The 14,410-nt window shown below is 54.0% G+C and overlaps 1 protein-coding gene across 1 annotated transcript in view; it reads left to right on the top strand.

The window, feature by feature from the left end:
• Positions 1-363: 363 nt before the first annotated feature.
• LOC140391350 (tripartite motif-containing protein 2-like) overlaps positions 364-14,410 on the top strand; it is a 117,880-nt gene continuing 103,833 nt past the window's right edge. Inside the window, exons 1-2 of the mRNA XM_072475929.1 lie at positions 364-411; positions 5,458-6,181. Coding sequence (XP_072332030.1) covers positions 364-411; positions 5,458-6,181 — 772 coding nt within the window. The remainder of the gene's footprint in view (positions 412-5,457; positions 6,182-14,410) is intronic.

Raw genomic sequence — 14,410 nt, 5'->3', positions numbered from 1 at the left:
TTTTGATGCCAGTTTCTCTGGATTAAAAGTCCGCCGGCAGGTCAATGGGTTTCCCATTGTGGGGCAGCCCCATGCCATCGGGAAACCCCCTGGCTCTGGCAAAACGGAGAATGCCGCCGGCGGAGAATGCCGTGGGGTGGGGCGTGGGCACATAGTCCCCGAAAGGGAGAATCCAGCAGCTTTTCCTGATCTCTATCACTGATCAAGATCTTGGCTTGCAGGGGACAATTTCTAAATTTACAGATACAAACTTTGGAGGTTGTAAACCGTGAAGAGGACAGTGTAGAAGCTCAAAATGCCAGAGACAAGTTGGTGAAGTGGGCAGGTAGGTGGCAGATGAAGTTCAATGGGGCGGAATGCGAGATGATGCATTTTGGTAGAATAACCTGGACAGACAATACAAAACAAGAGGTAAAATTCTTAGAGATCAAAGAGCAGAGGGACCTGGATGTACCGCTCTGCCCCTCACCCCCGAGACCGCTCTGCCCCTCACCCCCGAGACCGCTCTGCCCCTCACCCCCGAGACCGCTCTGCCCCTCACCCCCGAGACCGCTCTGCCCCTCACCCCCGAGACCGCTCTGCCCCTCACCCCCGAGACCGCTCTGCCCCTCACCCCCGAGACCGCTCTGCCCCTCACCCCCGAGACCGCTCTGCCCCTCACCCCCGAGACCGCTCTGCCCCTCACCCCCGAGACCGCTCTGCCCCTCACCCCCGAGACCGCTCTGCCCCTCACCCCCGAGACCGCTCTGCCCCTCACCCCCGAGACCGCTCTGCCCCTCACCCCCGAGACCGCTCTGCCCCTCACCCCCGAGACCGCTCTGCCCCTCACCCCCGAGACCGCTCTGCCCCTCAGTCACAGGGAGTGGGCTGCCGACTCCAGGTGTTCCCTGGGCGGATAGCCCGGGAGGATGGCCTCTCCTCCCTCTGGGTGCCCAAGGGCCCCTGGCTTGCTCATTCGGAGAGAGGGAGTGAGGTTGAGAAGTATTGCTGACCTCTGGGGTTGGCACTAATGGATGCCAGCAAGTGCCTGCACCATGGAATGTGGATCCTGCAGCCGGACAGCAAGAAGCTCTTGCTCCAAGGTGTCCAGGGTGCTGCCCCCCTCAGTGCAGCGACCTCGCTGCTTTGGAGTGTTGGCACAATCACCTCGGAGGACAGACTCCTCCATTCTGCCTTTCAAACCGAGGACTGTCACTGACAAACATTCCTGATGTTCCCGAGTTTGTCTTTGGAGCGGCAGCGGCCGGATCGGGGCCAGAGGGTCAGCAGGTTCCTGCTTCCTGCCATCCTCCAGGAAATTCCTGCCTCGGCCTGTGGTAGATCAGAGTGACCGAGGTGCTGGGCAGGCTGAGAGCTGTCCCTGCCTGAAGCGAGGGCCCACGGCGGTGTGTCTGTGCTGCTGGAGGGGGCGGTCAGCTCTCAGACGGGCCTTCAAGGTCAGGGTCTGTCAAATCATCGTCCGCCTTGGTGTCGGGGTCCTCACTGGGGGTTGCCCAGACCTGCCCGCGGAAGGAGAGCTCATTCATGCTTGGCAAGGGCCTGAGAGACAGGAGACGTGACTGACGGACTGATTTGTTGTCTGCTGGACTCTAACTTGGCTTATCGCCGCTGACCTCCGCGTCCATCCCCATCCTCTCCGGCCAGTGGGGACTCTCTCCTCGAAGTCAGTGAGGACCTTGGGTTCTGCCATCCTTCCACCATCCTTGGATCTTCCCTCCTTGTCCTGAGACAACTCTTCCGGTGGAGATATACCAGCTATCAGGATATGTGGGGGGTGTGGATGGTGATGGGAGCAGCGAGGTGATGAGGACACGGGGGAGATGAAGATGTGTGTGGGAGGGGGAGTGGTGTGTACCTGGAGCTGTCACTGAGTGAGATCCCTGTGCGTGTGTGCGAGTGTGTGAGCGAGAGAGTGTGTGAGCGAGAGAGTGTGTGAGCGAGAGAGTGTGATGGGTGTGTGAGTGTGCAATGGGTGTGAGTATGTGTGAGTTGAGTGTGTGATGGGTGTGAGTGTGTGATGAGTGCGAGTTGAGTGTGATGGGTGTATGTGTGTGAGTTGAGTGTGTGATGGGTGTGTGAGTGTGCAATGGGTGTGAGTTGAGTGTGATGGGTGTGAGTGTGATGGGTGAGTGTGAGTTGAGTGATGGGTGTGAGTATGTGTGTGATGGGTGTGAGTGTGATGGGTGTGTGAGTGTGCAATGGGTGTGAGTTGAGTGTGATGGGTGGGTGTGAGTGTGATGAGCTCAGTCACCTACCCTGGAGAAGATCGTTCCTCCTCTCCCAGGATTGGATGTTTGCCGCTCTGCGGGATGTTGGCAGTGCCCATTATTGCCACCACCTGCCGAACGTGTGTTACAAAGAACAAAGAACAAAGAAATGTACAGCACAGGAACAGGCCCTTCGGCCCTCCAAGCCCGTGCCGACCATACTGCCCGACTAAACTACAATCTTCTACACTTCCTGGGTCCGTATCCTTCTATTCCCATCCTATTCATATATTTGTCAAGATGCCCCTTAAATGTCCCTATCGTCCCTGCCTCCACTACCTCCTCCGGTAGTGAGTTCCAGGCACCCACTACCCTCTGCGTAAAAAACTTGCCTCGTACATCTACTCTAAACTTTGCCCCTCTCACCTTAAACCTATGCCCCCTAGTAATTGACCCCTCTACCCTGGGGAAAAGCCTCTGACTATCCACTCTGTCTATGCCCCTCATAATTTTGTATACCTCTATCAGGTCGCCCCTCAACCTCCTTCGTTCCAGTGAGAACAAACCGAGTTTATTCAATCGCTCCTCATAGCTTATGCCCTCCATACCAGGCAACATTCTGGTAAATCTCTTCTGCACCCTCTCTAAAGCCTCCACATCCTTCTGGTAGTGTGGCGACCAGAATTGAACACTATACTCCAAGTGTGGCCTAACTAAGGTTCTATACAGCTGCAACATGACTTGCCAATTCTTATACTCAATGCCCCGGCCAATGAAGGCAAGCATGCCGTATGCCTTCTTGACTACCTTCTCCACCTGTGTAGCCCCTTTCAGTGATCTGTGGACCTGTACTCCTAGATCTCTTTGACTTTCAATACTCTTGAGGGTTCTACCATTCACTGTATATTCCCTACCTGCATTAGCCCTTCCAAAATGCATTACCTCACATTTGTCCAGGTTAAACTCCATCTGCCATCTCTCCGCCCAAGTCTCCAGACAATCTAAATCCTGCTGTATCCTCAGACAGTCCTCATCGCTATCCGCAATTCCACCAACCTTTGTGTCGTCTGCAAACTTACTAATCAGACCAGTTACATTTTCCTCCAAATCATTTATATATACTACAAAGAGCAAAGGTCCCAGCACTGATCCCTGTGGAACACCACTGGTCACAGCCCTCCAATTAGAAAAGCATCCCTCCATTGCTACCCTCTGCCTTCTATGGCCTAGCCAGTTCTGTATCCACCTTGCCAGTTCACCCCTGATCCCGTGTGACTTCACCTTTTGTACTAGTCTACCATGAGGAACCTTGTCAAAGGCCTTACTGAAGTCCATATAGACAACATCTACTGCCCTACCTGCATCAATCATCTTCGTGACCTCCTCGAAAAACTCTATCACGTTAGTGAGACACGACCTGCCCTTCACAAAACCGTGCTGCCTCTCACTAATACGTCCATTTGCTTCCAAATGGGAGTAGATCCTGTCTCGAAGAATTCTCTCCAGTAATTTCCCTACCACTGAAGTAAGGCTCACCGGCCTGTAGTTCCCGGGTATTTCCCGTCTCACATTGAGACGGGCCCACTGTGTCCGGAGGTGTTGCGGGGGGTGTGGGTGAATGTCGGGGCTGTCACAGCGATGGCTTCCCCGCGACAATATGCCAGCTGTGTGCAGGGCAGCCTTGCAGAGCAGCACCCCAGTCACAACAAGGTGATGGCGCGATGGGCGAATCAGAGGCTGGCTAGACGCGGGGCGGTGTGGAACCTGTGCATGGAATGTTTTTCATTGATGTCCGGCACTATAGGGCGGGAAAGCGGGAAAGCTGACATCAGCTCCACATCCCTCATTTCAGTGGCTGTTGTCAATCCCAACAAGAGGTAAAGAGAGGGAGAAATGAGATGGATGATGCAGTGGAGAGGAGGGGGTGCAGCAACTCGATCAGAGCAGATGGGAGGGACCAGATCAGACCAGACAGAGGGAATGCTAATCGCTGTGTGCAGGACGATGGAATGTGCTGCTAGTGCCACAAAGGTCGGATGGCAGAATGTGGTACTGGGTTGAAAGGTCAGTGCTCAGTGAAAGCAAAACTAAATAACAAGTGACAGATCAAAAAATAAAAACAGGGTGAAGATGGAGGAGAAAGGTCACCGTGGAAAGTTGTTGGACTCCGTGTTGGGTCCTGCTGGCTGTAACGTGCCCAATCGGAAGATGGGGTGTTGTTCATCCAGTTTGTGTTGGGCTTCACTGCAGCGTGGATGCTGTGTTAAAATGGCGAGTGAAATTAAATGAATGAAAAATGAAAAAATTGCTTATTGTCACAAGTAGGCTTCAAATGAAGTTACTGTGAAAAGCCCCTAGTCGCCACATTCCGGCGCCTGTTCGGGGAGGCTGGTACGGAAATTGAACCGTGCTGCTGGCCTGCCTTGGTCTGCTTTCAAAGCCAGCGATTTAGCCCTGTGCTAAACAGCCCTAGACTGGAAGCCTGGAGACATCTTGCACACTGAGCGAAGGCGTTCCACAAAACGGTCACTCAATTCATGTTTAATCTCCCCAATGTGCAGGAGACGTCATTGGGATCAGCAAATACAGTAAACCCAATTCAACACGGTAGCACGGTGGTTAGCACTGTTGCTTCAGAGCACCAGGGTCCCGGGTTCGATTCCCGGCTTGGGTCACTGTCTGTGCGGAGTCTGCACGTTCTCCCCGTGTCTGCGTGGGTTTCCTCCGGGTGCTCCGGTTCCTCCCACAGTCCAAAGATAATAATCGCTTATTGTCACGAGTAGGCTCCAATGAAGTTACTGTGAAAAGCCCCTAGTCGCCACATTCCGTCACCTGTTCGGAGAGGCTGGTACGGGAATTGAGCCCTCGTTCTGCATTACAAGCCAGCTATTTAGCCCACTGTGCTAAACCAGCCCCTATGTGCAGGTTAGGTGGACTGGCCATGTTAAATTGCCCCTTAGTGTCCAAACTGTTAGGTGGGGTTACTGGGTTACGGGGATAGGGTGGAGGCGTGGGTTTGGGTGGGCTGCGCTTTCCAAGGGCCGGTACAGACCCGATGGGCCGAATGGCCTCCTTCTGCACTGTAAGGATTCTATGAAGTGAAATACTGCTTCATCTGAAAAGCGTGTTTGAGGCCTGGGAGAGTGAGAAGGGAGGAGGGAAACGGGCAATTGTAGGAGAATGTGATAAGGGAATTGGGAGTTTGGTTTGAAAACTAATGTTTGTTGTTTACCCCCCCCACCGCCCCCAGGTCCTCCAGACACAATTGGAGTACCTGCTCCAAGGTCAGGAGAAAATCCGGAGCAGTTCGGAGTTCACAGAACAAGCGTTGAGCCAAGGTTCAGAGACTGAGGTGCTGCTGGTGAAGAAGCAGATGAGCGAGACTTTGAACGAACTGGCTGGCCAAGACTTCCCGCTGCAGCCTCAGGAAAACGATCACCTGGATTTGAGAGTGGAGACAGACGGGGTGAGGAAGTCTATCCAGAATCTCGGGGTCCTCATCACCACCAGTGCCATTGCTCAGCAAACGGTAGCTACAGGGGAGGGTCTGCGTCATGCCCTGATTGGCCAGCCGACAACCGTTACCGTGACAACCAAGGATAAAGATGGGGAGCTGGTGAAAACTGGCAATGCCATCCTGCAAGCCGAGATCACAGCCCCGGATGGCACCTACACCGAGGGAGAGATTGTGGACAATAGAAATGGGACGTATGAGTTACTCTACACACTAAAGACAGAAGGAGACTTTACGCTGTCTGTAACTCTCTATAATCAACCGGTCAAAGGCAGTCCCTATAGAGTGAGAGCCACCAAACCCTCTGATGCCGCACATTCCCCCGATGATGTCAAACGCAGGGTGAAGTCTCCCAGCAGTGGACACATTCGGCAGAAAGCAGTGCGACGGCCAGCCAGTATGTACAGCACTGGCAAGAAAAAGGACAATCCCATCGAGGACGAGCTAATTATCCGGATCGGTGAGTATTTAAAAATCTTCCATGGGAGGGGAGACCCTGGCCAAGTCACAATCTGTTGCTCATCTGATCTGATGGACACTCTCCAGAATCTAGCAAATTTTGGAAAGTTAACACCAGCAAATCTGTTACCTCACTTGCCACCTTGACCCCAGAATGAAGTCCACCTGGACCCGGAGACTTGTCAGCTCTGTTTGTTCAGCACAGCTTCCCTAATGATTGTAATTTTACCAAGTTCCCCTCTCCGTTCCATCTCCTGATTCCAGCTATTACTGTGTGGTGAAGACAGGCAAAATATTTATACATTCTCCATTTCCTTATTGTCTACTATTAACTCCCCATTCTCACTCCAGAGGGCCAACATTCACTTCACTATTTTCCTTATTAGATACCTGGAGAAACTCTTGCTATCCAATTTTACATTTTAGCCATCTTCCTCTCATACTGTCTCCTGTTTAACCTTTTAGTCACTTTATGCTGTTCTTTATATTCTGACCAGCTGACCTGCCGCTCCTCAAGTTTGAAGCTTTATTTAACTTCTTTAGTTAACCACGGATGGTGGGTCTTTAGAATGTGTCTTTATAGTAGGAATATATTCAATCTGCGTATTCTGAAATATCCCCTTAAATACCTGCCACTGCTCCTCGATTGATCTATCTCTCGCCCGTGTATCAGCTCTCACCAGCTGGCACACCTTTCATGCCCACAAAATTTCCCTTATTTAAGTTTAAAACACTAGTCTCAGACCCACTCTTCCCCCTTTCAAACTGGATGTAAAATTCAATCACATTGTGGTTGCTGCTACCTTGGGCTGTTTTTACTCTGAGGTCACTAATTAATCCTGTCACGTTACACAAGATTGAGTCCCAATAAAATCTGCTCTCTCGTTTTTCCAGAATGTGCTCTAAGAAACTGTCTCATACATTCAGAGAACTCCTCATCCAGATTCTTGCTGCCAACGTGATTTTTCCAGTTGATACGTCGAGGCACCGAGACCGTGGGCGCGATTCTCTGATCCTGAGGCTACGTGTTGACACCGCGCCGTCGTGTTTCTCGACGCGTCATCATGGCTTCGGGAGCAGCGATTCTGACCCCGACAGGTGGCCAGCACGGCCACTGGAGCGACCCACGCCGCTCCAGCTGCTGATACCGGCACCAGAGGGGCGCCGCGGGTCTGCGCATGCGCGGTGGCTCCCTTCTTCGCGCCTGCCCCGACGCAACATGGCGCAAGCCACAGGGCCGGCGCGGCCCCGAGGCTCCGATCGCGGACCAGGCGACAGCGAAGGCCCCCCCCCCCCCCCCCACCAGGCCGCCCCCGGATGTATCCACGCCGGAGTCCCGCCGGGTAAGACCAGGTGTCAACGGCGCCAGCGGGACTCAGGTTTTTTTGTACGGCCAATCCTGGGCGGAGAATCGCCGGGCGGCCCCGTAGCGCGGCACCCGACTGGCGCCACGCCGGCGCTAATGGCGCCGATTCTCCGCTCTCCGGGGAGGCGTCGCGCGTTTCGCGCCCGTCCCGGCAATTCTCCGGCCTGGGCTGAGAGAATCCCGCCCCACGTCATTGCTGTTTTCATAAAGTGCAGTGATCCTAACAAGAGAGAACAAGGAGGACTTCCAGTTGCGGCGATGCGGAGCTAAGCCGCACGTTTCGGCAGCTCCCGCGACAACGGACCTTCGGGCTCTCCAGAGGAGCCCCAACGGAGCTTTTTTCGATTTAATCCCGTGTGGGAAGGTGCAGTGAGGTCCCCCCTCACAGTATATGGCAGAGATCAGCGGTGGAACGACAAGGAAAGAGGCCCTGGAGCAGAGACCAAAATGAGGGGAAAAAGGCAAGATGGCGGAGGGCAGAGAGCGAGCAGCGTGGGGGCCAGACCAGCAGGAGTTCCTCAAGCGATGTGTGGAGGAGCTGAAAAAGGAGGTGCTGGCGCCAATGCTGTTGGCGACCGAGGGGCTGAAGGAGACCCAGAAGACCCAGGCGGTGGAGCTTCGTGAGGTGAATGATAAAGTGAATACCAACGAGGACGAGATCCTGGGCCTGGCGGTAAAAATGGAGGTCACGAGGCGGTGCACAGGAGGTGGGCCGAGAGAATTGAGGTCCTGGAGAACAGGTCGCGGAGGAAGAACCTCCGGATTCTGGGTCTCCCCGAAGGAGTGGAGGGAGCTGATACCGGGGCGTACGCGAGTACGATGCTCCATTCGCTGATGGGTGCGGAGGCCTCTTCGACCCCCCTGGAGCTGGAAGGGGCTCACCGGGTCCTGGCGAGGAGACCCAAGGCAGATGAGCCGCCAAGGGCGATCGTGGCAAGGTTCCATCGCTTCGCGGATAAAGAAAGTGTGCGGAGATGGGCCAAGAAGGTGCGGAGCAGTAGATGGGAGAATGCGGTGATCCGAGTATACCAGGATTGGAGCGCGGAGGTGGCAAAGAGAAGAGCTGGCTTCAACCGGGCCAAGGCGGTGCTGCATAGAAAAAGAGTCCGGTTCGGCATGCTGCAGCCTGCGCGACTGTGGGTCACTTACCAGGACAGACACCATTATTTTGAAATGCCAGAAGAGGCTTGGATCTTTATTCAGACGGAAAAACTGGACTCGAACTGAGGGGATGTGGTTGTATATAGGGTTGTAAATATGGGGAAAGAATATTTCATGGGTGGGATGATGGATGGGGATGTGGGTAGAGTTCTGGTTAAAATTCCTAAAATTTCCTTTTTTCTTTTCGGTAGACGCGATGATGATGATGGGGAATGTGGGCGTCGGTGCTGGAGGGAGGTGAGACTCGGGGATGAGGGAACTGGGATAATGGCCGCAACAGGAGCTGCGCCTCAGGGGGCGGGGCTGGTTCAGGAAAGCGCGGGCTTTTTCCCGCACCAAAAGTGGGGGGGGGGGGTTGGAGGAAGGTAAGCAGGAGGAGAGACTCCCACACGGGGAGATCAACGGGAAGGCGGGGGAAGTCGTGGTCAGCAGAAGTCAGCTGGCTCACGGAAGTATTATGGGGGGAGCAAAAGAGCTAGATGTGGATCTAGCGGGGGGGAGGGAGGGGGGGGGGGGATTCTAGGGTTGCTGCTGCACTGTCCGAGGGGGAACTGAAAATGGAAGAGGTGGTCGGGGCGGGGGTTCCCCGCCTGGGGGACTGGAGGGTGCGGGAGGCGCGAGCACGGGACTGGCCTAAGATAGGAGATGGCTAGTCGGCGGTGTGGGGGGGGGGGGGGGGGTAGGTAACCCCCCAATCCGGCTGATCACGTGGAATGTGAGAGGCCTAAATGGGCCGGTTATGAGGGCCCGAGTGGTTCGTGCACCTAAAGGGACTGAAGGCAGACGTGGTCATGCTTCAGGAGACACATCTGAAGGTGGCAGATCAGGTCAGGTTAAAGAAGGGATGGGTGGGACAGGTGTTCCATTCGGGGCTGGATGCAAAGAATAGAGGGGTGGCAATACTGGTGGGAAAGCGGGTGTCGTTTGAGGCCAAGAACATAGTAGCGGACAAGGGAGGCCGATACGTGATGGTGAGTGGTAGGTTGCAGGGGACGGAGGTGGAACTGGTGAATGTATATGCCCCAAACTGGGACGATGCTGGATTCATGAAACGGGATGTTGGGGCGTATTCCGGACCTGGAGTTAGGGAGTTTGATAATGGGTGGGGATTTTAACACGGTGCTGGACCCAGCATTAGATCGTTCCAGATCTAGGATGGGGAAGAGGCCGGCTGCGGCCAAGGTGCTTAGAGGGTTTATGGATCAGTTGGGGGGAGTAGATCCGTGGAGATTTGCCAGGCCTTTGGCCAGAGAATTTTCTTTTTTCTCCCACGTACATAAGGCCTACTCCCGGATAGATTTTTTTGTTCTGGGCAGGGCACTGATCCCGAAAGTGGAGGGAACGGAGTATTCGGCCATAGCCATTTCAGACCACGCCCCGCATTGGGCGGAGCTGGAGCTGGGGGAGGAGAGGGACCAACGTTGAATGTGGGACTGTTGGCAGACGAGGAAGTGTGCGGGAGGGTGCGGGGGTGTATTGAAAGGTATCTGGAGGCTAACGACAACGGGGAGGTGCAGGTGGGGGTAGTATGGGAGGCGCTGAAGGCGGTGGTCAGGGGAGAGTTAATCTCCATCAGGGCTCACAGGGTGAAGAGAGAGGGCTAAGGGAGAGGTTAGTGGGGGAGATTTTAAGGGTGGACAGGAGCTATGCAGAGGCTCTGGATGAGGGACTACTCAGGGAGAGACAAAGTCTCCAGACGGAGTTCGACCTGTTGACCACAGGGAAGGCAGAGGCACAATGGAGGAAGGCACAGGGGGCGATATATGAATATGGGGAGAAGGCGAGCCGGATGCTGGCACACCAGCTCCGTAAGAGGATGGCAGCGAGGGAAATAGGTGGAGTCAAAGATGGCAGGGGAACTACGGTGCGGAGTGCAGGGAAAGTGAATGAGGCTTTTAAGGCCTTTTACGAGGAACTGTATAGGTCCCAGCCCCCAGGGGAAAAGAGGGGATGCGGCGATTCTTGGATCAGTCGGGGTTCCCAAGGGTGGAGGTGTAGGAGGTGGAGGGTCTGGGGGCGCCAATTGGGGTGGAGGAGCTGGTTAAAGGACTGGGGAGCATGCAGGCAGGGAAGGCCCCGGGGCCGGATGGGTTCCCGGTGGAGTTCTACAGGAAGTATGTAGACCTGTTAGCCCCGTTGCTGGTAAGGACCTTCAATGAATCAAGGGAGGGTTGGACCCTGCCCCCGACAATGTCGGAGGCGACGATCTCTTTGATTTTGAAGTGGGATAAGGACCCACTGCAATGTGGGTCATATAGACCAATCTCGCTCCTTAATGTAGATGCTAAGTTGCTGGCAAAAATTTGGCCACGAGGATTGAGGACTGTGTTCCGGGGGTGATTCACGAGGACCAGACGGGATTCGTAAAGGGTAGGCAGTTAAACACTAATGTGCGAAGGCTCTTAAATGTGATAATGATGCCATCGGTGGAGGGAGAAGCGGAGATAGTGACAGCCATGGACGCGGAGAAGGCCTTTGATCGGGTAGAGTGGGAGTATCTCTGGGAAGTGTTGAGGAGTTTTGGGTTCGGGGGAGAGTTTATTAGTTGGGTTAAGCTCCTGTATAAAGCCCCGGTGGCGAGTGTGGTCACGAACCGGCGGAGGTCGGAGTATTTCCGGCTGTATCAAGGGACGAGGCAGGGGTGCCCCCTGTCCGCTCTGCTGTTTGCATTAGAAATTGAACCTTTGGCCATGGCGTTACGGGAGTCGGGGAAATGGAAGGGGGTAGTTCGAGGGGGAGAGGAACATCGAGTGTACGCTGTACGCAGACGACCTGTTGCTGTATGTGACGGATCCAGTGGAGGGGATGGTTGAGGTAATGCAGATCCTACGGGAGTTTGGAGACTTTTCGGGCTATAAGCTCAATGTGGGAAAGAGTGAGCTCTTTGTGATTCATCCGGGGGACCAGGGAAGAGGGATAGAGGACCTACCGTTGAGGAGGAGCTTTCGATACTTGGGGATTCAGGTAGCTAGGAGCTGGTGGGCACTGCACAAACTTAATTTGTCGCGGTTGGTGGAACGGATGGAGGAGGATTTTAAAAGGTGGGACATGTTGCCACTCTCGCTGGCGGGTAGGGTACAGTCGGTTAAAATGGTGGTCCTCCCGAGATTTCTTTTTGTATTCCAATGCCTCCCAATTGTGATCACTAAGGCCTTTTTTAAGAGGGTAAGCAGGAGCATTACGGGATTTGTGTGGGCGAGCAAGACCCCGCGGGTAAGGAGGGGGTTCTTGGAGCGGAGCAGAGATAGAGGAGGGTTGGCGTTGCCGAATTTGGGTGGTTATTATTGGGCAGCCAACGTGGCAATGATCCGTAAGTGGGTGATGGAGGGAGAGGGGGCGGCGTGGAAGAGGTTGGAGATGGCGTCCTGCAAAGGAACGAGCCTGGGGGCGCTGGTGACGGCACCGCTGCTGCTCTCGCCGACAAGGTACACCACGAGCCCGGTGGTGGCGGCAACGCTAAAGATCTGGGGCCAGTGGAGACGACACAGGGGTGCGATGGGAGCCTCGGTGTGGTCCCTGATCAGAGCCAACCATCGGTTTGTCCCAGGAAGGATGGACGGGGGGTTTCAGAGCTGGCACCGGGTAGGGATTAGAAGAATGGGGGACCTGTTCATTGACGGGACGTTCGCGAGCTTAGGGGCACTGGAGGAGAAGTTTGGGCTACACCCGGGAAACGCTTTCAGGTACATGCAAGTGAGGGCGTTTGTGAGGCGGCAGGTGAGGGAATTTCTGCTACTCCTGGCACAGGGGATTCAAGATAGGGTGATTTCGGGCGTATGGGTCGGGGAGGGCAAGGTGTCGGCGATATACCAGGAGATGAAAGAAGAGGGGGAGGCTTTGGTAGAGGAGCTGAAGGGTAAATGGGAGGAGGATTTGGGGGAGGAGATTGAGGAGGGGCTATGGGCTGACGCCCTAAGTAGGGTTAATTCCTCTTCCTCGTGTGCCAGGCTTAGCCTGATACAATTTAAGGTTGTTCATAGAGCGCACTTGACGGGGGCGAGGTTGAGTAGGTTCTTTGGGGTAGAGGACAGATGTGGAAGGTGCTCAGGGAGCCCGGCGAACCATGTCCATATGTTTTGGTCATGCCTGGCACTGGAGGGGTTCTGGAGAGGAGTGGCGGGAGCAATATCTCAGGTGGTGAAAGTCCGGGTCAAGCCAAGCTGGGGGCTAGCAACATTTGGAGTAGTGGATGAGCCGGGAGTGCAGGAGGCATTCTGGCCTTTGCGTCCCTAGTAGCCCGGCGAAGGATCTTGTTAATGTGGAAGGAGGCGAAGCCCCCCAGCGTGGAGGCCTGGATAAATGATATGGCTGGGTTTATCAAGTTGTAAAGGATAAAGTTCGCCTTGAGAGGGTCTGCGCAGGGGTTCTACAGGCGGTGGCAACTGTTCCTAGATCATCTCGCTGAGCGTTAGATGAAGGTCGGACAGCAGCAGCAGCAACCATGGGGGGGAGGGGGGGACATCGTTCGTTGGGGGGGGGGGGAGAGGGGAGGGAGGGGGGGGAAGGGGGGGTTCTCTGGGGGGCATTTGAGCAAGAAAACACATGAATGATCCGGAAACTGACATGTACGGGAAGAATCCAATGTACAAAGTTTTGTATTTTATTGACTTGCCATGTTCATGTCATGCTAAGCGAGTTCTTTTCTTTGTTACGGGGGGGGGGGGGGGGAGTTTGTTTGTAAGGTGGAAAATATTGTTATTGAAAAATTCCGAATAAAAACATATTTTAAAAAAAAGAGAGAACAAAGAAATGTACAGCACAGGAACAGGCCCTTCGGCCCTCCAAGCCCGTGCCGACCATGCTGCCCGACTAAACTACAATCTTCTACACTTCCTGGGTCCGTATCCCTCTATTCCCATCCTATTCATGTATTTGTCAAGATGCCCCTTAAATGTCACTATCGTCCCTGCTTCCACCACCTCCTCCGGTAGCGAGTTCCAGGCACCCACTACCCTCTGCGTAAAAAAACTTGCCTCGTACATCTACTCTAAACCTTGCCCCTCTCACCTTAAACCTATGCCCCCTAGTAATTGACCCCTCTACCCTGGGGAAAAGCCTCTGACTATCCATTCTGTCTATGCCCTCATAATTTTGTAGACCTCTGTCAGGTCACCCCTCACCTCCGTCGTTCCAGTGAGAACAAACCAAGTTTATTCAACCGCTCCTCATAGCTCATGCCCTCCATACCAGGCAACATTCTGGTAAATCTCTTCTGAACCCTCTCTAAAGCTTCCACATCCTTCTGGTAGTGTGGCGACCAGAATTGAACACTATACTCCAAGTGTGGCCTAACTAAGGTTCTATACAGCTGCAACATGACTTGCCAATTCTTATACTCAATGCCCCGGCCAATGAAGGCAAGCATGCCATATGCCTTCTTGGTGCAGAGGATACTGGAAGTCTGCAGAGGGATTTGGTTAGGCTAAGTGAATGGGCTAGGGTCTGGCAGATGGAATACAATGTTGACAAATGTGAGGTTATCCATTTTGGTAGGAATAACAGCAAAAGGGATTATTATTTAAATGATAAAATATTAAAACACGCTGCTGTGCAGAGAGACCTGGGTGTGCTAGTGCATGAGTCGCAAAAAGTTGGTTTTCAGGTGCAACAGGTGATTAAGAAGGCAAATGGAATTTTGTCCTTCATTGCTAGAGAGATGGAGTTTAAGACTAGGGAGGTTCTGCTGCAATTGTATAAGGTGTT

Source organism: Scyliorhinus torazame, chromosome 15, assembly GCF_047496885.1.
Source record: "Scyliorhinus torazame isolate Kashiwa2021f chromosome 15, sScyTor2.1, whole genome shotgun sequence".
NCBI lineage: Eukaryota > Metazoa > Chordata > Chondrichthyes > Carcharhiniformes > Scyliorhinidae > Scyliorhinus > Scyliorhinus torazame.
This window is presented reverse-complemented; position numbering and strand designations above follow the sequence as displayed.